This window comes from Sciurus vulgaris, assembly GCF_902686455.1.
Source record: "Sciurus vulgaris genome assembly, chromosome: 3".
Lineage (NCBI taxonomy): Eukaryota > Metazoa > Chordata > Mammalia > Rodentia > Sciuridae > Sciurus > Sciurus vulgaris.
In genome coordinates this window covers 44,198,369-44,222,540 of record NC_136463.1, presented here as the reverse complement: position 1 = coordinate 44,222,540, position 24,172 = coordinate 44,198,369, and the positions used below count along the sequence as shown (strand labels likewise).

Here is a 24,172-nt window from a genome sequence, read left to right as displayed (position 1 = left end):
CTGGCTGTTTGCTTCTCATTCTTAGGTCCAGCTCAGTAGTTTTAAAAGTAATAACGCCATTCCTGAATTTCCCAGGCAAAATTAATGATCTTCTACACTGTTCAAAAAACAATACAGCTGCTCTTGAAAACAATTTGGACCTATTACTCAGTCTAGTGAGGAAAAACACCATGGACAACAGTGGGGTCATCTTAACAAGGGGGTGTTAGGAAAGATTTCTCTGATAGGATTTGAGATTGTATTCATGAATTTTGGGGAGAGTTCAATGAAGAGGAGTTTTATTTTAGAGTGCAAGCTGTTAGGAAGCAGAGAATTCTTAGGGTGATCTTGTGTATGTCTTGTATAGAAGAGGGAGGACTGGAATGAGGTGAATGTGGATTGGGATGCAAAAAGCAGTCACCGTTAGGAAGGTTAGGGGATGTTGATGACTTCTTTGAATAAAATTATGTCCAGATTTTAATTGTGTCAGACATTATTACAGAACAGGAGCTTTTTGTTTGTTTATTTGCTTGTTTTATTTTGGTTTTTGACTTTTTTTCCTGATTGCTTTTACTTTCACACTTATCTTGTTGGCTATTGATGCTCTGTGAAACTGTTTATGTTCCACAGAGATAGCATGGCTTATCTCTGTGAGTGCCAGCTTGGGGCCTAAATCCAATATGAGTCATATCCATATAAGAGTAGATAAAATGCATTGACACAAGTCCCTGTGGGTAAAATGTCCTGTGGTAGTTGAGGCAGAGAAAGAAGTGAAGAAACTATAAGTCAGGAGGCACCAAGCACAGCCAGCAAACACAAGAAGCTGAAAGAAGTAAGGAAGTGTTCTCTTAGAGACTGTCCAGGAAGAATGACCATGCTGAATCCTTGATTCTCACTTAGAACTTCCAGAACTTCAAGGGAATAAACTTGTTTGTATTAAGCTATTCAGTTTGTGGTCCTTTGTTCAGGCAGCCCTAACAAGTTCATACAAGTACCTACTATATGTTAGGCTCTGGAGACAATAGTGGAGAAGATCTAAGACCCTCATCCTTAAGAGCTCAGTGTAGTGGGGAAGAGAGACCTTTCCCTTTCCTTGCTATGAAGAGAACACACTGCCTGGTCAGGCTTCACTTAGCTTGGCATTCAAGGCCCCCACTGACCATCCTGTGACTCTCTCTGCTTTCATATCCCTTCTCCCCATTTGCAGCAAGTGTTTCAGAAACATTAAACTCTTTCTGAGTCACTGCACAGGCCACACTGCTCAGTGCATTTCCTAATTAACAATGGTGAAGTTACTCATCCATCTCCCCTCTAGGCTGCAAGAACTAGATGTTATGGGTTTTAAAAAATTTTTTTAGTGCTAGTGATCAAACCTAGGGTATTATACATGCTAGGCAAGTACTCTACCACAAAGCCATATCCCCAACCCTCCACAAATATAGACTTTTAAAGTCACTCTATTGCTCAGGAAAATACCTGGCATAAATGCCTAAAGACTACTGAAGAAAATGAGGTAAAAAACAAATCTAAGCTTGGCACACTGACCCCCAGTTATAGTCCAGCTACTTGGTAGGCTGAGATGAAAGGATTCCTTCAATTCATGAGTTGGAGACTAACCTGGGCAACACAGTGACATACTGGATCAAAAACATCAAATCTAAGCCAGGTGTGCTTGTGTATGCCTGTAATCCAAGCTTCTCAGGAAGCTAAAGCAGGAGGATCTAAATTTCAAGGTAAGTCTGCGCAACAAAGTAAGATCCTGGCTCGAAACTCAAACACAACAAAACAAAATCTAAAATGAGCACTAGTGATAGTTTTGAGACCATGAAAATCTTCTTAAATTGGATAGTGGTGGTGTTACAAAATTCTGCAAACTTACTAAAAATCACTGAATTCTATACATGAAAACAGGTGAATTTTATGTTGTGTAAATTATGATATGCAAAATTGTGTTCTGAAATATTCAAACCTACTTGAATGGCTAAAAAGTGAAAAATACAAGGTGCAGCCAGAACACAGGTGTATCACCATTGTGAGCATTAATGGACTCAGTTGCAATATCTCCTACTAGGAAAGAAATATTTATAGCCTTAATTCCACTCATAGTTATATGCCTCATGTGCCAAAATGCCTGACAAGAACAAATTAGAGAAGAAATAGTTTATTTTGGTTCATAGTCTCAGAGGTTCAGTCCACTATGAGTTGACTCCCTTGCTATGGGCCTAAGTTGAGACACAGCATCATGGTGGAAGGGCATGACAGAGGAAAGCTGTTCAGCTCATGATGCCTGGAAGCAGAGAGAGAGGAAAGAAGGGGCACACTTCCAGGGTGTTCCTCCAGTGACTTGCCTCCTTTAGTCACTCCCCACCTGCCTATAGTTACCACCCAGTTAGTCCATTCAATTAATCAATTAGGTTACAGCTTTCATAATCTAATCATTTCACCTCTGAACATTCCTGCATTAACATAGGAGCTTTGTGGGATACCTCATATATAAGCTGTAGTACCCCAAAATTAATATATGTATCTACCAAAAATATATGAAAGTTTCATAGCACAATTCATCATTTTCCCAAACTGCCATTTACCTAAAGTTCCATCAATAGTAGATGGGGCAAATGAATGAGGGAACCACAGAGACATAGGAACAAAACATCTACAGTTACTCAAGATCCAAGTGTCCCCCTGAATAGATTAGGACCAAGTTATCAACCCATTCACCTCCCTCTGGTTGTCATCTGTCTCAGTTGCCCCAAATTCCACCCTCCAGAGTCCAACAATACTCATATCCCTCTCCTTTGCCTAGAGTCTCTGCCCATGCTGACTCAAGAGTGAATTACTGCCATTATTATGGGAGAGGGTTATTATCACAGGTCAACTTTCATATAAGAGGATGAGTTTCCCCCCCTCTTGCTTTCTTTCACCCTTTCTTTGCCCTTTTGTTATGGCATGACATCACAAGAAAGCCCTCATGAAAGCCAGACATGGTGGCACACACTCATAATTCCAGCAACTTGGGAGGCTGAGGCAGGAGGATCACAAGTTTCAGGATAGCCTGGGAAACTTAGCAAGATCCTGCTTCAAAAAAAAAAAATGAAAAAATGAAAAGGACTTGGGGTGTAGCTCAGTGGTAAATCACCCCTGGGTTCAAGTCCCAATAGCACACACATGCACAAAATCATGTCATAGAGTTATAACCTTTACATTATAAAATGTGATCATTTTACATTTTACATGGAACACTGCCATGCTTTATGAGACTATAGAACTTTTCCAACATTGTGAAAAATTCTCTCCCTCATTATTATAGGTCCCAGACAACCACTGATCTGCTTTCTGCCACTATAGATTGATTTTAATTTTACATTTCCTAGAATTTCATAGAAAGGGTCTCTTACAGTATTTCAGTCTTTCCTGTCTTAAGCAGTCTTTCCTGTTTTTTTTCATTCACTATTTTCTTTGAATGCTGGGGATAAAACCCAGGGCCTCGATCTTACTAGGTAAGCACCCTACCACTGAAATATACCCCTAAACCAGCTCTCACATAATATTTTTCAGAAGCATCTACAAAAAGGATTCCATTTTTTTAATATTTCACAATTTGTTTATTCATTCCCCAACCATGGGACATTTTAAATGTTTGAAAATAGCCAAGAGACATTTGGGCTGTTTCAAATTTTGGAGACTATGTTTAATGCTGCTGTGAATATTCACATACAAGCTTCATTGTGTAATTTGTTTTCATTTCTCTTGGATAAGTACTTACAAGAGGGATTCCTGGGTCTTAAGGAAAGTGCATTATGATTTTATAGGGAAGCAAGACACTGCTTTCCAAAGCACTGAGCCATTGTAGGTCCCCACTGGCAGTGTATGAGGATTCCCTCCACATCCCCACCAACAGTGTTGTCATCTTTGCATCACTCAGCTTTCCGTCACTGTCATAGAACACCTGAGACATAAAGATAACTGAGCTCTAACTTTAAAGGAGGAAAGGTCTGTTGTGGCTCAAGGTTTCAGAGGTTTCAGTGCATGGTTGCTTGGCCCCATTGCTTTGGCCTGTGGCAGCACCGCACAGCACAGTGGGAGCACATGGTCAGGAAGCTGTTCACCTCATGGCAGCCAGGAACCAAAGTGAAAGACAGGAAGGGGCTGGTTTCCCAATATCCATTTTTAGGGCTCACTCCTGATAACACAACTTCCTCCCACTAGGCCTCATGCACTAAAGGTTTCACTACTCTCAATAGCACCACAGATTGGGGACCAAGGTTTTGACTCATGGGTCTCTGGGGAAGGTTTCTGATCCAAACTATAGCAGTCTTATTTTTAGACATTCTGTTGCTTAATGGTGTGTCATCGTGCTTTAAATTTACATTTTGCTGAAGGCTACTGACACAGCATCTTTCCATGTCCTTTATTAAAATTACCATTTATATATCTTCTTTTGTTAAGCCTTTCTTTAAATCCTTTGCCATTTTTGAAAATTGGACTATTTGCTTTCTTACTATGGGTGGGTTTTTAAGGGGAAATATAAATAACTTGCCTTTAGTCATTACCCATTTTATCATTTTTACTTATTTATTCATTCAGCAGTACTCAGGATTGAATTCAGGTGCCCTCTCTCACTGAACTATATCAGCTCATTTTATTTTATTATTTCAAAATGTGGGTATTGTTTACTTTAAGCAACAGTCCAGGATTGTGAGTACAACACACATTTTTAAAGATGAGACTGTCGTTTCATGATCAAGCACTGGCATCATGCACACAGCATCAAACTATTCAGTAAGAACAGTGCCCCTGTGGGACCCGCTCCTGGATGGGGACCACCTCAGTGTGCCCGCCTCCCTGGCTTGCTTCTCTGCTTTGAATCCCAGCGGCTTGACTGCATCGGAAGCCTTTCTCCTGCTCCTCGACCAGTCAGTCGTGTTAGTACCTGGCTCACTTCTTAAGGTTAAAAAAAAAGGCAGCTTCTTTGCTTTCAGGCAGCGAGTTGTGAGGTGCAGGCCTCTTCTATATGGCACAGGAAGATGCTTTAGCCAAGGGTATTGATACGCAGGGCATCGCCATGGAGAAGCTCTGCATACAGACCATCTGGCGTGGTGGGGCTGCCTGGGCTGTGGACTGCGGAAGGTCTGTCCAACCATGGTAAACTCAAGAACAGTGTGTCAAAAACCTCAGTACAAAAGAACCTCTAATCAGGAACCAAATGATTTGTGCTTAAAAACACGGTACTAAGTGTCACAAAACTTCCCTTCAATCTACTACTAGAAAACACTCATGCCATGGCCCACAGACCCAGGAGTCAGAGAAAGAGAAACCTGTTCTTCAAAAGGAAAAAGGAGGAAGAAGAAAATGAACAAACAAACAAAAAGAGACAGCAATACATAAAGTCCTTCTTTTTAATGAAACAAATTCAAAAGATATAGAGTCAGGCTTGAGTTGTGTAGAAAACAAACGAACAAAATGACAGAGTTCCAGATAGTCAGTTAACCCAAGACAAGGCTGGACTTGCCCACCAGGAGAGTTTCTTCTGGATGGTGCAGGTGCCGAGGCACAGGCTTTTGCTCACTCTTCCCCAGGCTGCCTTGCAGGTCTGTGTCCACGTTTTCATGAATATGACCTTCTCCCTTCAGATCAAAGAAGTCTCCAGAGCTTGCTTCAGAAGAGTGTCTCCTCTGTGGTCCAGATGACTCCAAATCTTCCCTGCCTCCACTAGATTTGGCACCTGCCGACTCGGCCCAAGAAGGGGGATTTTCTTCATGTGTTCCAAAGATGCTAGAGGTCATTTTATTCTTCCTCACGGGCTGTTCTGTTGGTTCATCAGAGCCTAATGAGAAAGTGGATCCACCACCCGGGAGGCCACAAAACCCGGGAGCTAGTCCTGCTGTTGGGGTCGACACCCTTGAAGGTGGTAGGAGGTGGTCGTGGCCCTGAGGAGCAAGATCGGCTGACTCGGAAGCAGAATGCCCAAAGCGTTGGACGCGAGTGGCGCAGAGGTGCTCCAGACCCACAACCAGTCACCGCTGTAGGAGCCTCCGCCTCATTTTATTTTTTATTTTGAGACAGAGTCTTACTGTATTGCCCAGGCCGGCCTTGAACCTGTACCTCTTCTGCCCCAGCCACCAAAGTCACTGGGTCATTACCACTTTAAAGCATATAATCCAGTGGCATTTAATACAACTATTATATGTACTTTCCTTGGCTTCAACATGTTTCTATTATCCCAAAAGAAAACCTGATACCCATTAGCATTTACTACCACTTCTTTCTTCTACCAGCTCTTGTCAATCACCAGTCAGCTCTCTGTCTAAATGTATTTTCCTATTCTGGACATTTCATATGTGACCTGTCATGAATAATTTCTTTCATTTATCATCATGTTTCTGAGGTTCTTTTATGTAGTAAAATAAATCAATGTTTTATTCCTTTTCATGGATGAATAATTTTCCATTGTATGGACACATCATATTTTGTGCATTCATTCATTTATTAACAGACATTAGGGTTATTTCCAACTTTGAGTCATTGGTGAATAATTCTGCTATCAACATTTATATACACGTATTTGTCTATGTTTTCACTGCTTTCAGGCATGGAACTTGGAGTGGAATGGATAAGTTATGTGCTAACTCTATGTCTAATTTTTCAAGGAAGTGTTCAACTGTTATGGTTTCAATATTAGGTATCCCCTGAAAATTCATGTGGGAGATAATGCAAGAAAGTTTATCAGTGAAATGATTGGGTTATAAACCTTAACATAATCAGTGCATTAATTCTCTAATACAGATTAACTGGATGGTAACTGTAGACAGGTAGGGTATGGCTGAAAGGGGTTAGTCCCTGGGGGCAGGCCTTTGGGGTATATATTTTGTCCTTATTGAGCAGAGCTCTCTCTCTCTCTGCTTCCTGATTGTCCTGTCCTGTGCTGGTTTCCTCCACCACACTCTTCTGCCATGATGTGCCTCACCTCAAGCCCAGAGGAACGGAGCTAGCTCTCTGAAACTGCGAGACAACAAATAAGCTTCTCCTCCTCTACCATTGTTCCTGTCAGGTCATTTGGTTGCAGCAATGAAAAAGATGACTAAAACACTGTCTTCCACAGTCAATGCGCCATTTTTACGTTCCCACCAGCAATGGTAAGTGTTCCAATTTCTCCACATCCCAAAAACACTTGTTATTTTCTGTTTTACTTTTATTATTATGAATAATTTAGTGTGCATGCAGTAAACCTTACTGTTGATTCTTAAATCTTTCATATATTCTGTGTAGAGCTTGGTTGATATAAAATCACTGAAGAAGAAAAAAATCAGGGAAAATTTGAAGAGAAACACAAAATCCTGGGGATAGTTAAGCACTAGATCTAACCATTTCTGAAACTATCCCTGGCCTTCTTTACTGTGAAAATGAAGCAACCTCCTCCTGCCAACCTTTTGCTAGTTTAAATTGTGTTTTTAGCTAGTTTACATTGTGTTTCATTGCAAGATTCCTGATTAATACACTTATGATAGAATGTAAACAGAGGAAAATCTTCTTTCTCTTTGCTACTATCTCAAGCAAATACGAAGTATGAGTGAGTGGTGAAAGTCCCTAAAGGAGGTACACCAGCCTTACTCCCTGGAAGCCCTAGGAAGCAAAATCAAGGGCCCCATCCTTAGGATTCTCTGGGAGTAACTTCCAATGAAGAAGGAAGGAGAAATGGCCTGACGGGTGGCAGCAAGGGGGCTCTCCAGCCAGGACAGTGACAGAGCAGGTGGAGGAGGGGATCAATAGGTCCAAAAGACTCCTGCTCAGGATGATGGATTTAGAGTAACCAAACCAGAGGAAGGTGATTTGAGAGAGGAGAGCATTTGCTGTAATGCTGACTCTGGCGGGGAGCTACCCAGTAGCATTGAATTGGGGATGCTACATGGGAAAATCATCAACATTTAACTATTCACTTTCTAATTATGGAAACAAAAAAAAAAAAAGTGTCCTAGCAGGTGGGATGCTGCTGTAAGAATACAGTGTGGGCCAAGAGTGCCAAGGAGAACAGAATGCCTGCTAAAAGCTCAAAGCCCCAGATCTTCACTGGGTGCTACTGAAAGAAAACTGCCGCAGGAGCCTGTATGTGGCCTGTCTCAACTTCACTATGATTTGGTTTGTTGCCAGGTACCATGAATATATGTTTCCACTCCATCCTCTCAATATTGCCTGGAGGTAAAGACATTAGCCTATTCATAGATGAGGAAACTGAGGGTCAGAGAGGGACATCTCAGGTCTATAGCCTAAAAATGGTAATATGTAATATATTTCATTATGTGTAATGGTAATGAATGCCATATATGATGATAATAATACTGTGTATATATTAGAAAATAAATATAAACTCACTTGCAAATACTTTAGTCATAGATTACTGGGTATTAAAGCAGGACTTTGTTAGGCACTTTACATGAAATGGCTGATCTACTGTGGTCACCTTATGAAGTACATGTTTTTTTGTTTGGTTTTTTGTTTCCTGCTATAGCTCCAGGTCTTGGCATTGGGCTTGGAATGTGGGAAGTACTCAATCAACATGTGTTGAGTGAATGAATAGACATGAAGTTCAAGCAGCAGGATGGCCCACATAACTATAGGCAGCATGATTTGGACAAGTCATTTTTAAAATCCAAGAAACATTGACCATTCACTCTGTCAAGTTAAAACATGGCTAGTGCCTGGCACTGGTGAGGGCAAGGGGCTCATGCTTTTCTACCTTCCCGGTGAGAATCTAGATCAGTATACACATTCTGGGAAACAAAATGTTTCAAGGGCATGCCCTTTCAAGTAAACAACCTTCTAACAATTTGATATTGGGCAATGGCACAGATACAGATTGTATATAATAGTAACAAGTGCCCAGAATTAGGGATTTGTTTAACAAAACTATGATCCCTTCATACCACAATAGCTCCTAAGTATAGCTAATAAAGAGTGTCAATTGTGTGCTGGTTCATAACTCACCTGGTCACCACAACCACCCATGAGGTAGATCCTGGTAATGTTCCCTTTTTACAGATGAGGAAATGGGTGCAGAGAACTAAAGGAACTTGCTTGAGATCACACAGCTGGGGAGACAAGAGAAAGAATTTGGACCCTGGTTGCTGGTTCCCAATCTGGGCTAATTTTGTCCATGGTTTTCATAATGATGACATCAACCTAAATTCATCAACCTGGAACCTGGTACACAATAAATTTTTAAATGAAAAATAAAGTCAAAAAAGTATCAGAGGTGATTACCTTCATAGGATAAAGGCAGATGTATAATTTTATTCTCCTTGCTTGTTTGATTTTTTTATGATATGTAAATATTATTTTAATCACAAAAAAAAAGAAGTTCTTTTCATTTGGGCGGCAAACAGGAAAAGGAGAAAGGTTAGAGGATAGAGGAAGGGATCCAATGAGAGAAACTTCTAAGGATCCCTTGACTGGGGCCCTGGTCTTGGCCTCTGGTGTCTCCCACAGCAAGACTAACTACAGTCCCACTCCACCTTGGAGGTTGGATGGCCAGGGACTCAAGGGCAAAGAGGCAGCTGCAAAACAGCTTCCTCTGGTGACCTCTTACTCCATGGACTCCACAGAAATGTCATTGCTCACCTCCAACCCTAAACAGCTGTGGATGTAATGGGGTCCACTCCATGCCTTAAACATGACCCTTGCTGCTTTGCCACAGGTAACGTATTTTGAAAGTGATATGGTTTGTCTTTCCTCTTCTCTCTCTCCCCCTCCTTAACCATAAGGGAAGGAAGCAAGATGAACCTTCTTCCTGTCCCAGGTAGTTATTTTTTCTTCAGCTCAATGACCACAGGAATGAAGGAATCCAGACCTCAGGGCTGGTACAAGTGGGTCTAAGAAACAGCTATCTCTCAAGGTTACGAATAAATTATGAGACCTGACAGGGCAAGCTGAAGTAGCCTTTGTATCCCTTTTTTAAAAGTCAGTTGCTCCCCCTGGCAGTTAGAATCACAGCTGCTGTATTCTCCTTTGCTAACAAAGCAATAAAACTTTTTCCTTTTTCTCAAAACCTTTTCTTAATTATTGGCTTTACTTCAGACACAGGGACCAAACTTTCCATATCACCAACATGAGTGATCATTTTTCAGGTGAGGAAACTAAAAGCTCATAGAAGCAATGGTATCTCTAGGATGTCATTTCTGCAATGGAGAGGAGAGAGGAAGGGAGAACCTGGTCCTAGTGTTTGACAATCATGGCCCTGTTTTCTTCATTTCAACAATCATTTGAAAACAAAGAATCATTCTGTCCCACTACACCATGAAAAACTTCTATTAAACTATAGCAAAGATTCCGTCCCTTCCATTCCCCCATCCCTGCCCAGTATTTGGGATTTAAACCCAGGGCTTCGTGCTTGCTAGGTAAATGCCGTACCACTGAGCTATAAGTCAGCTCTTTATTATTTTTATTATTTTTAATTTTTGAGGCAGGGTCTGGCTATGACTGGGCTCAAACTTACAAAACTGCCTCAGTTTCTTGAGCAGGTGGGATTATAAGCACGCACTACATGCCCTTCTTTCTTCTTTTAAAAAACAGTTGAAGAGAAATGTCTTTGACTTTGGCATCTTGATTCATATTGTATAGGCAGCAGTTTGGCCCTTGGATATGGACAATGATGTGTGTGCCAAGCTGGGCATTTCCATTAAATGTGAAAGCCCATTGCAAGCCCCCAAATGGGCAAGGAATTAAGAAGTTTAACAATGAAGTAACCAAAGATGGCTTTAGCATGCAACTGTCCACAGGCTTTAAATTGGGCTCTTGTTCCTTTCTTGCTTTTTACCTATTACATAACAAAGAAACCCCAAACTCAGTGCCTTAATACAAAATTTTATAATTATCTCTCAATATTGCCTGGTTTACTTGACTTAGATGGGTGGTTCTTGCTTAGGGCCCACACTGTTGCAGTCATCCTGTGGGTCATCTAGGCTGGACATCCATCATGACTTACTCCTATGGCTTAAATTTCAAAAATAAGGAGGTGGGGAAATTTGACATCAGACTTCCAGAGTTTTTGGAGAATGGAAAGCAAATAGAGACATAGTATCTGCTATACGAGAACAAATGAAACCAGGCTTAGTGCCTGCAGGGAGGAGAACCAATGAGAAATAAGATGTCACTGTGGGCCCCTGTAAACAGTGATATGCTACAGCCAGCTCAGCTACATCATTCTTGGTTGCTGCTCATCTCCTTTCCACCAAGCAAAAAGCACTCACTTGACAGACATTTCTTGAGTACCATTCTTGTGCCAGGCACATTGCTGGGCACTGGGAAAGAGTAAGAGAGACAAAAAGCTTGCCATCGTGGTGCTTAAAGTCTTTAAGTGTGTGGTAGGGATATTTACCAAATCATCACCCAAATATAGGTTGAACATTCCTAATTCAAAAATATGAAACCCAAATTGCTCCAAAATCTGAAATGTTTTGACCACTGACATAATGCCATGAGTGGAATATTCCATACCATGTGTCTCATCCACAGCCCAGTTGTGCAAGGGTAGTGGAGTAGGTTGCAGGAAAGACAAAGAAATTGCCCAGAAATGGCATGGGAGACATATACTTTATTGGGGAAAGCTTGGAGGAGATTGGTAATTGCTCCAAGAAGAGTTCAGGGGTGACAGAAAAATAGCACCTCTGTCTCTCAGGGTGCTTTACCAAGTGGGGCCTCCTCTCCCTCAGCATTTTGTCCAGTGGAAACTGGCTGAATGAGTGACACATACGCTTCCAGTGCCTTCAGTTCTGTACCAGTTCCCACTGAGAGAGAGGGTTTTTTTATGTTAGACTACAGAAACAGTGACATCAGCATTAACTTGCTTTGTTTACCTGTGTGAACAGCTGTCCAAGGAGCAACTGTCCTGGCAAGTATGCAGAAATAGCTTTTGACAGATAACACTAACTTGCCCCAGTTCCCAGTGTTCACAAGAGAAAGCCAATTTCCTTCAAGATAATGTGTATACTGCCCAGGCTTGCCCTCTTTGTTCTTTTAACTTGGCTAGGGTTTGGGAAATAGAAAAAAGACAGTCAGGAACATGGTGTTTTACTGTCCCACTTTTCTCTAGGGATGATACAAAGTGAAACTTTGTTTTGTGCACAAAATTATTTAAAATATTAGCAGGACCATAAAAAACTTAGGGAGACCCTGTCTCAAAATAAAAGATAAAAAGGGCTGGAGATGTGACTCAAGGTTTAGCACCCCTGGGTTCAATCCCTGACACAAAAAAAATTATTTAAAATATTGTGTAAAATTATCTTCAGGCTACGTGTATAAAGTGTATATGAAACAAATTTCATTTTAATAGGGTCCAATCCCCAAGATATTTCATTATGTATATGCAAATATTCCAAAATCCAGAAAAAAATCAGAAAGCCAAAACACTTCTGGTCCCAATCATTTCTGATAAGATACAAAGTGTAAATGCTTAATTAGCAATTATGATAAGCTCAAGGAATAGTTTTATTTGATGAGGGGTGGGTTAAAAGAAGACTTGAAAGTAATAGTTGGCTAAGATATAAAGTTTAAGTCAGTGTTAATGGAAGATGCAGGACAAGATGGAGTAAGCAAAGAGAGAACATCAAAGAGACTCTGCAAATGACAGAAACCCAATCTACACTGGCTTCGTAGTTTGCAAGGGAGGAACTTGGTGGCTTCCATAACTGAATAGCCCAGGGATCTACTGACTTCAGAATTCAGCTAAAACTCAATCAGTACTGGTCTATATCCCTCCCTTTCTCTTCAGCGTCTTCTTTGGATCATTTTCCTCCTGCCAGAGTAGCAACAGTGGCGGCAACATCAGCAGAACCAACAGACCAGAGAGAGAGAAAACTTCAGTGAGTGCAAAACCTGCTCTGATTGGCCATTTCAGACCACAGGTCAATATGTGAAGGGTAGAGTCAACACCACCTGTTGCACAGGGTAAGGCTGGGTAGCGAATTCTGTCAGAACACAGAAAAGAAGAAAGTCCTGCACAGGTCCTCTGGAAGAGAATCAGTTTTGTCATGAAGATATATCAGTAGGCTCACAAACTTTGCAAAGAGGCATGTCTCAGTAAAGTAAGACAAAGGAAATATCTCAAACAACTACATTCCATGAACTGTCACATAATTTATAATCCATAAATTGAGATGCTTGTATCTTTTGTAAAATAAGATGTAGGATTATAAAGACCAGTTAGTTACCTGTAGTTCCCAGTGCAACCTCCGAAGAAAGATATCATGCCACACTGTTGTGAAAAATTCAAAATAGAATTAAAGAGGTAGTGTGGTGTGGGGGTTAGCTAGGTGCAGAGTTCTACAGGGCCTTCTGAGTTGAATTTTGTCCATTACTTTGTTATTGGAAAAGTAAATAATGTAGGTGCCTGTTCTGCCTGCAGAACTATTAAAACGCAAAATAATAATACCCACTTCATAGTCTTGTGAGGAGTAAATAAATTGCTGCAAATGTATGTAAAATACTTAAAAGAGGACCTGGTCTCACACTTAGTAAGTGCTACATATGTGTTGGTTATGATTATGTTATATACATATAATAATGAGTAAACATACTGAAGTTATAAAGAATTCAAGCAATGGATACCCAAAGCACCAATTCTTAAGCAAAGGGCAGCCAAACAAATAATAATAATAACGATAATAAGTGAGCACTTACGAAATGCCAGGAACCTTGCTGAAAGATCTCCAAGTATCATTTTATTCCTCTCAACAATCCCATAAAATAGGTACTGTGATCATCTGTTTTTCACACAAAGAAATTGAGAGTCAGAGAGATGAAGTGGCTTGCTCAAGGTTGCAGGCTAATAAAGATTTGACCCAGACACCTATAATTCCAAGCCCACATAATCCTTGTGACCCGCACTCTCCCAGGTACACTAATAGGCATAGCACGGTCTTCCGCCACGCCCCTCGTATCGGCCAGACCTCCACCCTCGCCACGCCCACTGAGTCCTTCTCCCTTGGGTGGGCCACGCCCACAAACTCAAGCCCGGAATCTCCTTGATCCCTGCTCGCGGTCCCAGCTCCTGGCCCCACCTTCTTCCCCAGCAGTTGCTCCATGTGGCCCCACCCCTATGACCTGGACCGGAAGATCTCGCCCCTCCCCCTCGGGTAGGCCACGCCCAAAGCCCGAGCCACGTGACTCCTCGAGCCCTGCTCCGGCCCCGCCCCGCGTCATTCCGGGCCTCTCTGTCGCTGCGGATGCGGTTCTTGCGCATGGGTCCGCCATTTTGCTCCTAGAGACACCGCCTGGCGAGCCGGCCATTTCTTCCTTCGACAGCGGAGGGTGCGGCGGGGCCGGGGCCGGGGCTGGGGTCGGGGCCAGGTAGGCGGGCGGGAGCCAGCGGCGAATAGCGGTGGGACACTGGCATTACCGAGCGCAGGTGCACGGGGCGGGGAGCCCCGCGGCTCGACGGGCCGGGTGCCGCGGCCGAGGCTGCGGTGCCGAGGGACACTCCAGCCTCGCGCCGCCAGTCAACCACTCCCTCCCTCCCTCCTTCTCGCTGGGTTGGCGGGGACCGGGGCCTGGGGCGCGGGGCCGGGGTTCTCCCGCCCCCTCTAGACGCCTCTTGGGAGGCAATTCCTAATTACGGGACCTGCGGCTGAGCAGCGCAGGAAGCAAGTCCCAAGTCAGCATGCGATCTACTCGCGCATCCCTAATGTAGGCGCAGCCCTAGTTTTAGTTTGCTTGGCCTTGTTAGTCGCGGGTGTTTAGGTACAAAAGAGTCATTTTATTCCACTCAGAACTCAAACCTGCAGAGGTTGAGTGAGCACCGAGATGTGCTTTTTTAAGATACTGTTCTACTTTAAAATGTTTCATCCCCAGTATATAGTATATTGATGATAAGGATCTATTTTTTATTATTTTAATGTTTGCTCAATTTGGGTGATAGGTTGTGGAAATGTGGAATGAAGCTTTAGGCTGATAGGAAGTATGATCGCTAACGTTTTAGGTTTTTTCAAGAATTTAAATACACAAATAAAAATTATTTACCCACATTATTGAACCCCACTAAAGAATACCGTTCTTGTCCGTATTCTTTCCCTATGCTGGTCTGTATCTTTATTACACAGTTCTGCCCCATTCATAAGCAACTTTGCTTATATAGTGTTGAATATTTATTATATTGAGTACATAGTCAAAGTTGTTCTTGAATACCCCACTTTGTTTATGTCCAGAATTTCTGCTCTTTAAACAAGCAGTTACCATCACTGCGCATAGAGTTTTGTCCTTGTTTCCTTGGGGTAAATTTCAGGAGTTGGAAATGGTGAATCAAACTTTTGTATTCTTTATTTGACACTTTAATATGAATTGTTTTCTAAACAAGGCATGTTTGCAATAGACATTTTTCAAAATCTGGATATTCGCTCGGTTCTGTTCCCTGTAGGTGGAATTCAACAAGGTAGCAAGTCATTTTCTGTGTTGGTGGAGACAGGATGTGCAGCTAGTATTGTATACTACCAACTCTTACAAACCAGGAGTAGACCAAGTTCTGTCTGCTGCTGAGAGGCCATGCAGTCTTGAGTAAGGTTTTTCATCTCTAAACTTCCCTGTTTCTAAAATGGATTTAATTCTCATATCTGCTTCATGGAACTCTCATAAAAGTTCAGATCACTCAGAAAATGTTAAGCATTAGGCATAAGAAAATGTTCTGGTGACAGATGAGTTACATGTCTGGGGTCACAGAAGAATGGAAGAGTAATTAGATTTAAATTTTGCCAGTAAATTTTCAGTATTGCTTTTTTTTTGCTCTGGGGATTGAACCCAGGTCTCTGCATGAAATGGCCACTCTCCCACTGAGTTGCACCCACAGCCCTTGATTTTTAAAAAAGCACATTTTCTTGGAATTTGGTGTATCACTAATAAAAGTAATAATCCTTTTGGTTTTTTGATGCCTTTTTGTTGACAGACTACTTCAGTTCCATTTGTTAATCACTGCAACTAAGCAAGATGAGGGTTTATTCATCACACTTTTGTTGAGCCTCTGTGCTCAAGTGCTAGGTGCTTTTCCAGGCACTGGGTATATGGCAGAAAAGAGTAAAAACTCTGTTGCCTGGACTTTGAATTCTGGTGGGAGAAGCTTTATATTAGGTTACTCTTCTTGTTTTCTAAAAGGTAAAGACTAAGGCCTAGAGATGTGCCCCAGGCCTGGCAGCTAGTAACTATGGAAGGCAAGCGCAATCCTTCACCTTCCCTCCTCCACTAACCATCTGCAGATAGAGAGTATTATACAGTGGGAAAAACAGTGTACCTCTGTGCCAGCCTTGCTCATCTCCAGTATGAAACATCGCCCAGGGTCACCAATTTAAAAAAAAAAAAAAGTACTTTTTAAAATTTTTTTCTTGTGGTGCTAGGGATCCAACCCAGAACTTCACACATGCTAGGCAAGCATTCTGCCACTGAGTTACACCCCTGGGCTTAAGGATGGTTGTTCTTGACATGACTGCTAGTCTGTCGACAGCAGGTGATCTCTTGCAATGTGGTTTAATTCATGAAACTTAGCAGACTCTCCAAGCTCATTAAGAGAGGAGTATGATTTGCAACTTATAGATACAGAGGTTCTCAGGAAAGGATAGGTTTTCACACATGCTATAAATATCTCTTACACATTCTAGAGTAGAAGTAGGTTTTGGTTTTTTTCTTTCAAACCTCTACCCTTTTCATAAACACAGACATCTGTGTTAGAGGACATCTAAGTTCCCTTCCCACTCAGTGTTGGTGATAATGTCATATTTCTTTCACTTATATTAACCTCTGCCAGATGTTCATCCTTTGTAGATGCTGTGCTTTCTTGTAAAGCAGGGGTCAGCCACCCTTTTCTATAAAAGGTGAGATAACATTTAAGTTACATGGTTATGTTCAGTCTGCGGGTGCTTCCAGGATCAACTTTTAAACAAAGGAGTGTGGTTGGATTTTATAAAGAGAGGCTTTGGAGCGACCCGATTGGGCTCATGGGCTATATCTGTTGATCCCTGCTTGAAAGCCATGGCAGACATCAGTGGTCTCTTTAGGACTTTGATCATCCCACATACATTCCTGTTTGTAATTCTAGGCTTAAGGTTAATTGCATTGTAGTCCCATATATTTTCTGATTTGGAATCCTGGGCTGTCCCAGTTGGAATGCCCCTTGAGGGCACTTGGCTGAAGGTATACTTTCCTAGCCCTGTAGTGGGACTGTGCGTTTGAGCTACCTGTGACCAGATGGTTCCATGCCATGTGTGCACAACAAGAACTCTTCCAGATAATGACGTGGCTAAAAGTAGTGCAAGTTCACTAGGCTTTCTGGGAGGAGGTCCCCTTCCCCCATGGCTTGCTGGTTTGTTGGTAGTCTATGCAATGCAGCATCCTCATTACATATTAGGGACAGGCAGCCCAGAGTAAATGGGATGAGAACCTCAGCTCTGATGACTTCTAGGCCAGAGGCCTTTTTACTTGTATCCTGCTGCCTGTCAATTGGGTGGTCACTTAACTTTCCTTAAGGTTATTATCTAGTCAACCTCATGTTCCAGTTAAGGAAAAAGGAAGATGAAAAGGTCAGTTTTATGTACAACTCACACATCTGAGGGGCAGTTGAAGGATCACAGGGAGGTTTATGGAAAACAGGTTTTACAGGAAAAGCTGGATGTAGATGGGTCATATATATTTTGTTTAAGGATCAATCAGTCCACGTCCTTGCTAATGGCTCTGCCATTTTTCTGTGTGTTAATCCAGGAGGAATTTTGTTGTCAAAGAATAAAAGGAGGTTATCCATAATTGACTTTAAGCAGCAAACAGTAAAACACTGAGCTCTTCAGCTCCACCTTTCTTGTAAGTTCATCATTTATTCCCAGTGATTGTGAAAACTAGTTTAAGTCTTTTGATAACATATTTCCATAAATTTGGAACCCTGAATCCAAATGAACTTTCTGTTTATCCATATATGTATATATCTTCCTCATAAAAGGCACCATTATGGTGAAAACTGTTTTCCTCCAGCTGAAGTTATTTGCTATTTTTAAAACATCCTTTCAGGTATATTTTATATCATATGACAATTCTTAACATATATCATATCCTTCTAGGCTCTGAGAATTGGAAAACCAAGAAGGTTTTGATGTTTTGTTTGACGCCACCTGAATTAGAAACAAAGATGAACATAACCAAAGGAGGTCTGGTGCTATTTTCAGCAAATTCTAATTCATCATGTATGGAGCTTTCAAAGAAAATTGCTGAGTAAGTTATGATTTTACTATTAAATTGATTGATATAAATTTGATAATCAGATTAGCAGTGATTGTCAAGCTTGAAAGCAGCTATGTTGTAGTTAATCTGTATCTTCCATATAAACTAAAGGCTAACCTTTACGTAAACTATTCCAACTCCCTACATATTCACTCAGCACACATTCTTTGCGTGCCTCACAAGTGCCAGGGATTGTGTTGGGTGCTGTGTGTTCATAGACTTTAATATAATGAAAAGTGAAATGTATAGTAAATAAGAATAGTTCACAGCTTACAATTCGGTATAATTTTAGTTATTTATTAAATGACTATTAAACCCCTGCTGTGTTCAAGACCTTGATCTAGAGATTGGGGGTTATCAGGGAATAGGCCATTCAATGTTCTTCTATCTTACAAAGTTTACATTTTAGTATGAGAACCAGACAAGAAACAAATCAACAAAACCAGCAAGTTCACATGGTGATGAATACCCTGAAGAAGGCATCATTAAAGTCAGGATGGGGTGGGTTGTATGACTTTAGCTTGGTTGCACAAGTGACTTAAACTTAAACAAGTGAGTTGAGAAACCTGTAAGAGCCAACCAAGGAGGTTAGCTGGTTCCAAGGCCTTCAGTGTGCAGGAGGAGGCATTGGTATATGTCAGGAACCTGGGCTGGAGGTCAGTGGGCAGCAGTGCAGGAGGCAAGGCAGGCAGAGATGGACTATACAGGCCTCTGGTAGACATGGGATGGGGTAAGAGGGCAGGAAGAAAACCCATATAAAAATTTAATATTGACTTCAAATTTTGTAATAAGAATAACTTTATTTTACCTTTATCAATTCATGATCATCCTTAAATAATAGAGATATTGGGTCTATTCTGTGACCTTCTCAGCTTTTCCCCCCCTTTCTCTTCTCTAGGCGGCTGGGGGTGGAGATGGGCAAAGTGCAGGTTTACCAGGAGCCTAACCGAGGTGAGCTATCTTGGACATGTGTACCATTGATCTTTTGTGGAATATGGCATATTGGCTCAGTCCTTCATCCTCTATTATTGAGACAGTTTGATTCAATTGCCTAGTTAATTCTGTTAGCAAGAAGTCAGGCAAGATGGAAGAAAGTGATGTTTTAGCTCTCAATAATATCAACTAGAGTCACATGTGGGGTCTCAAATGCCAGTTTTAGAGTTTATTTAATAAAAATTGCATAAATACATGAACCAGCTAGTCAGTTAAATGAAAACATTGGCTCAACTGTTATTTCAGTTGACATCACTTTAGGCAGGATAAGCAAATCCTGTGTGGCTACACTTTTAGTTGTTTTTGTTTGTTTATTTGTTTTTGGTTTGTTTCCCCCACCCCCAAGATAGTCTTACTGGGTAAAATGGCACATGCCTTGTAATCCCAGCTGTTTGGGAGGCTGAGCAGGAGGATCACAAGTTTGATGCCAGCCTTGGACAACTTATTAAGACCCTGTCTCAAAAAATAAAAGGACTTGAGATGTAGCTCAGTGGTAGGTGCCCAGTATTGCAGAAAAAAAAAAATGATGAAGAAGGTCGAGGGGTCTTGGCCTCAAATTCCTGGGCTCAAGCAATCCTCTTGCTTTAGCCTCCTGAGTAGGTGGGACTGTCGACATACATCACCACACCATTTTTGTTCCTGTTGCTACTTGCAAGTGATGTATGTTTTACATGTCTTTAATCAATACAAAATAGTCCCCTCATGTTTTCTGTTTCTTTCTTAACATTGACTGATGAAGAAGTTGTCTTACAGAGATTTACCCAATTGTTCCATTGCATTTAATCACAAATGTTTTGAAAGTAGGGATATTAGATCTCATTTCTCTTTGCTATCATAGCATACAACATCTTGTGCCTGAGCTCTCAATTGATCCAGTTCAAATGAATGAATGTGTCATTTCCTGTATGAGCACTATGCTCAGCCTAGTATAGTACTTACTACTCACATGTAAGGGCTGAGAAGTCTAGATTTACTTATTTCGAGTCAGAAAGATAATTCCCATCCCAGTGGCTGGGGAGGCTGAGACATGAGGATTGCGAGTTCAAAGCCAGCCTCAGCAAGGACAAACTGCTAAGTGACAAGGTACTAAGCAACGAGGCACCAAGCAACTCAGTGAGACCCTGTCTCTAAAATACAAAATAGGCCTGGGGGTATGGCTCGGTGGTTGAGTTCAATCCCTGGTACCCAACCAAAAATAAATAAATAAATAAAAAGTAGAAAGAAAGAAAGAGAAAAAGGTAATTCCCATTTAAGACTGTCATGTAGTCAAACCTGTTTACAAAGTACAGTTAATGGTTTTCTATTTATCGTCTGTGGTAGCATCTAAAGCCTAGTGAGTTTTTAATAGTTCCAGTTTCCATAGATTATAACATTGGGGTGTAATGCAGATACTTTGTATATTTTATGAAATATAAACTTTATGCCTTCTCCTCCTCTCTTTCCTTTTCCTGCCAGAAACAAGAGTACAGATTCAAGAGTCTGTGAGGGGGAAAGATGTTTTCATCATCCAGACTGTCTCAAAGTGAGTAGTTCTCCAGCAGTGGTGCTGTTGCTTTCTGGGTTTCTATTTGGTCATGAGTATTTAGAACAGGGAGAGTTGACAGGAAAGGAAGAGTTCAGATAGTCTTAAAATTGGTGTATTTTACTTTGCTAATTTTTTTGGCATAACTGTTGACTTTAATGTGTGCGTGTGTGTGTGTGTGTGTGTGTGTGTAATGCACATATGTGCTTTTTAAGAGACAGGGCCTTGCCATGTGGATCAAGCTGGCCTCAAACTCCTGGGCTCAAGTGGTCCTCTTTCCATAGCCTCCTCAGTAACTGAGACCACAAATGTACATCACTGCATGCAGCTTTTCTTGGTCTTTGAAGGGAGGATATAAGGAAGTATTAGAGTAGAGGAGGCTCTTAATGATAACAGAATCCATGAAGTTCCTAATAGTCAATAGTCAAGATTGTCTAAGGCTTGCAGGAAAGCATTTCTACTCCTGCTTCTCCAAAGAAAACAAAACAGGCTAGGGGAGGAGAATTTTCTTACATGAGGTTCTTAAAGATTTTATTGTAGATAATTTAAATATGACCCCCACTTATAAGGTAAAGGAACTAAGAAGGTAAAAGACTATCTGGAAAGAACATATATCCCAATCCAGTGTGACATTTGCCATACATGTGTTCCAGAAATTGTGGAGGTCACAGATGTGTAAGCTGGGTGTAGAGAATTCAGTGCTGTGAGTCTTTCTGTGCCACTTTGAATGAAGAGCCACTATGAAAGAAAAGGTGGTCACATGGAGCCCTGCTTTCTACTGTGCATTTGTCCTCAGACACCTCTATGAATGGAAACATTTCACTCACAATGATTGTTTTTTCCTTTTTCTTTTCATGTCCTGGCCAGTCTTCTAATGCTGGCTTCCCAACTGAACAGTAGTCCCCCATTACAGCTCAGTTCCCCTTGAATAAGGTCATCCTGGGATAGCCTATAGCAACCACACTGTTCTGCATGGGAGGGGAGAGGTGTGAAGGCTCCAGGTTATCCAAACTCTGATAAGGAGCAGGGGCCCCAAGTGTCCCAGCTTTGGCCAGGCAGAATGGGCTAAAGGGTGACCAGAAAGTTACAGGTCCTTCCACCCTGATCATGCCATCTTCATCCTAACCTGTTCTCTCCCTGAAAGGGACACAAATCCCATAATGGCATAGGGGTTATTTTGATCTGAGGATATTTGATAAAGGAATACGGACTTTTTCTGAACTCTCCTTAAAAGCAAAACCTCACAAAAGAATTCAGATATCCTAAATCTCCTTCCTCGAGTTTGGGAGTTTTCCAACCAGGGGAGATTGACTTCTGTCCTGAGGCTAGAGAAGAAATCTCACCAACATAAGAAGTCACCTAATTGTCACAAAACTGTATCCTGTCTCCCATCTGTTCTCCAACAGGCCTGTTTATCTTTCCTAAATTCTAACCACTTCTTTCTGCCACATTTTCTATGAATTCCTACTTTTTTTTGCACAAGAACTGAGGCCTCAGAACATTTTTTTAATGACTAAAAATCAGCTTGGATAGTGCATCATTTTTTAACTCAGTCTGAAAATTGCTGCTTACCAAATTTAGTGACCTATATAGAAATACAATATAATAAATATACAATAAATATGATAAATAGCAAGGAAGGAGAAGAAAAGCCAAATTTCTTGGGAATTTAGTCTTGGAACACACATACCTTCCCCTAAACTTTTAATATCTCTGTTCTGATCGTTCCTTCCTTAGGATAGTGTCACAAAACCCTATCTGTCCCAGAAAAAGGAGTGGCATGGAAATGTCATTGCATCCCAACCCATGGAGAGTATATGTGCTATGAGAGGGTGAGGGCATGACTGACCTTTGCCAGGTGCCCTTGCTTCCTCTTTTCAACTGAGCTGGGCATGAGGGCAGCAAGTCTTATTATCCTTTGCTACTCTCCTCTTCCCCAGGCCTATACTGTGCCAAGGTGCTAGTGGACAACCCGCCCTTCCTATACCCAGCTGCAGCACCAGGAAGGGAAGATGCAGGCATTGATGGCTCAGGTTGCTCTGGTCCCTGAGTATCTATAGCCCTCTGTCTCCACAGAGGCAATTTGGGTGTGTTGGATTAAATACTGTAGGCGCTGGATTGTCCAGGAGAGAAGTGGAGCTGAAGTTCCGGTTGGATTGAAATTCAGGACTCGGAAAAGTGACTGTGTTAATCCTTCCCATTTTCAAGTACTTGCATCTCTCTTTGCATATTTTTGTTTATTTGATCACTGTTGTCATCTGTCTCTGCCTTTTGTCAGTTTCTTTTCCCCCTAGTCGAGACCACTAAGTATCCCCCAAACCTTCTTTCTACCTCTGCTTTACATTGTCCCATGAGTGCCCCAATTTGTGTTCAGTCAGGTCCTCAGTCTCATCCAGGTTATGACAAGGATGTCATAGTTTTCTTTCTGAAATCACTTGGAGATTTGCTGGTGTCAGATATAGACTCTACTTCACTTTATTTATTGATTGATTTTTTAGTGTCCTGGAGATGAGCCCAGAGCCTCATGCATTCTAGGAGAGCACTCTACCCCTGTTATAGCCCCACCCCTTACTTCATTTTAATATAGACTCCAGTGGCAGTTACTAGAAATATAAGACAAATTTTAAATGAAGAGAAGTCTGTCCATTCACTGAAGTGTTCCTGTGATTCAAGCAAAACTTTCATCATTTGAAAGCCCTGCTCCTTGTTGCTCCCAGTTTGGGATCTTAGAGTGACTTTATATTCACTGTGAATTTCTCTACTCATCCTTTCACATGGAATGCTTTTGTGAAAGTATATTTTAATTTACCAGATGTCAGACTAGTTATTCAGTAACATTACCTGCTCATTCAAATGTTCTCTGTTTCCATTCACTCATTAACCAGTATTTGTTGAAAGTCTGTGATGTGTGTCTGTTACTGGTGTGTAAGGTGCCTTAATGGTTGAAAGAAGTAAAGATCCTTGTCCTTGTAGAGTTAATATTCTGTTGGAGAAAGACATACAGAGAACATGATAAATAAGTTATCCATTGTATTTAAAGTGATAAGCTCTGTGGAAAAAAATTAACTGGTATAGCAAGGATCAGGAGGGATGGTGGTGAGAGGGTAGAGGGGCAGACAGACTAAGCCTTGGTGTGAAGGTGATGTTGGAGCAAAAAGCTGCAGAAAGGGTGGAAGTGAGCCTGATAGAACCACCTAGAATCAAGCCTTCTGTAGCAATGAGCAGCACTAGGAAGACTGACCAGGATAGAGTGTCACCGGACTGAGAAGGGAGCATGGGGCCAGGGAAAGGAAGGGGCTGATCTTAATAAAGGATTGTGGGAGCCACGTGAGACCTTGGGCTTTTGGCCATGGAGCAGAGGCCTACACAGTCTAACTTCACTTTAAGGGCAAGTTTCTCTGCATGGAACATCCTGGAATCATGAATATTCCAGGAGGGGCA

The 24,172-nt window shown here is 41.5% G+C and overlaps 1 protein-coding gene, 1 long non-coding RNA gene and 1 pseudogene across 8 annotated transcripts in view; 1 reads left to right on the top strand and 2 right to left on the bottom strand.

Annotated features, from left to right (window-relative positions):
- Positions 1-24,172, top strand: part of PRPSAP2 (phosphoribosyl pyrophosphate synthetase associated protein 2) — a 212,222-nt gene that overhangs the window by 155,361 nt on the left and 32,689 nt on the right. Inside the window, exons 1-6 of one of the 6 annotated variants that reach the window (XM_079131706.1) lie at positions 14,189-14,280; positions 16,757-16,823; positions 17,707-17,802; positions 18,057-18,207; positions 19,115-19,167; positions 20,665-20,731. In XM_079131706.1, the coding sequence (XP_078987832.1) occupies positions 18,089-18,207; positions 19,115-19,167; positions 20,665-20,731 (239 nt within the window). In that variant the 5' untranslated portion in view covers positions 14,189-14,280; positions 16,757-16,823; positions 17,707-17,802; positions 18,057-18,088. Of the gene's footprint in view, positions 1-14,146; positions 14,281-15,194; positions 15,520-16,571; positions 16,824-17,706; positions 17,803-18,056; positions 18,208-19,114; positions 19,168-20,664; positions 20,732-24,172 lie in introns of those variants that run through there. The other 5 variants (XM_079131707.1, XM_079131705.1, XM_079131704.1 and 2 more) reach the window with 5 other exon arrangements.
- LOC306656487 (jupiter microtubule associated homolog 1-like) lies at positions 5,451-6,006 on the bottom strand (annotated as a pseudogene). Its single transcript has one exon. The product of its transcript is annotated as a jupiter microtubule associated homolog 1-like (transcript).
- LOC306656494 lies at positions 10,886-14,478 on the bottom strand. Its single transcript, XR_013762528.1, has 3 exons — positions 14,369-14,478; positions 13,651-13,733; positions 10,886-11,056 (listed from the first exon to the last, which is right to left on the bottom strand). It is a non-coding gene; the product is annotated as an uncharacterized lncRNA (long non-coding RNA).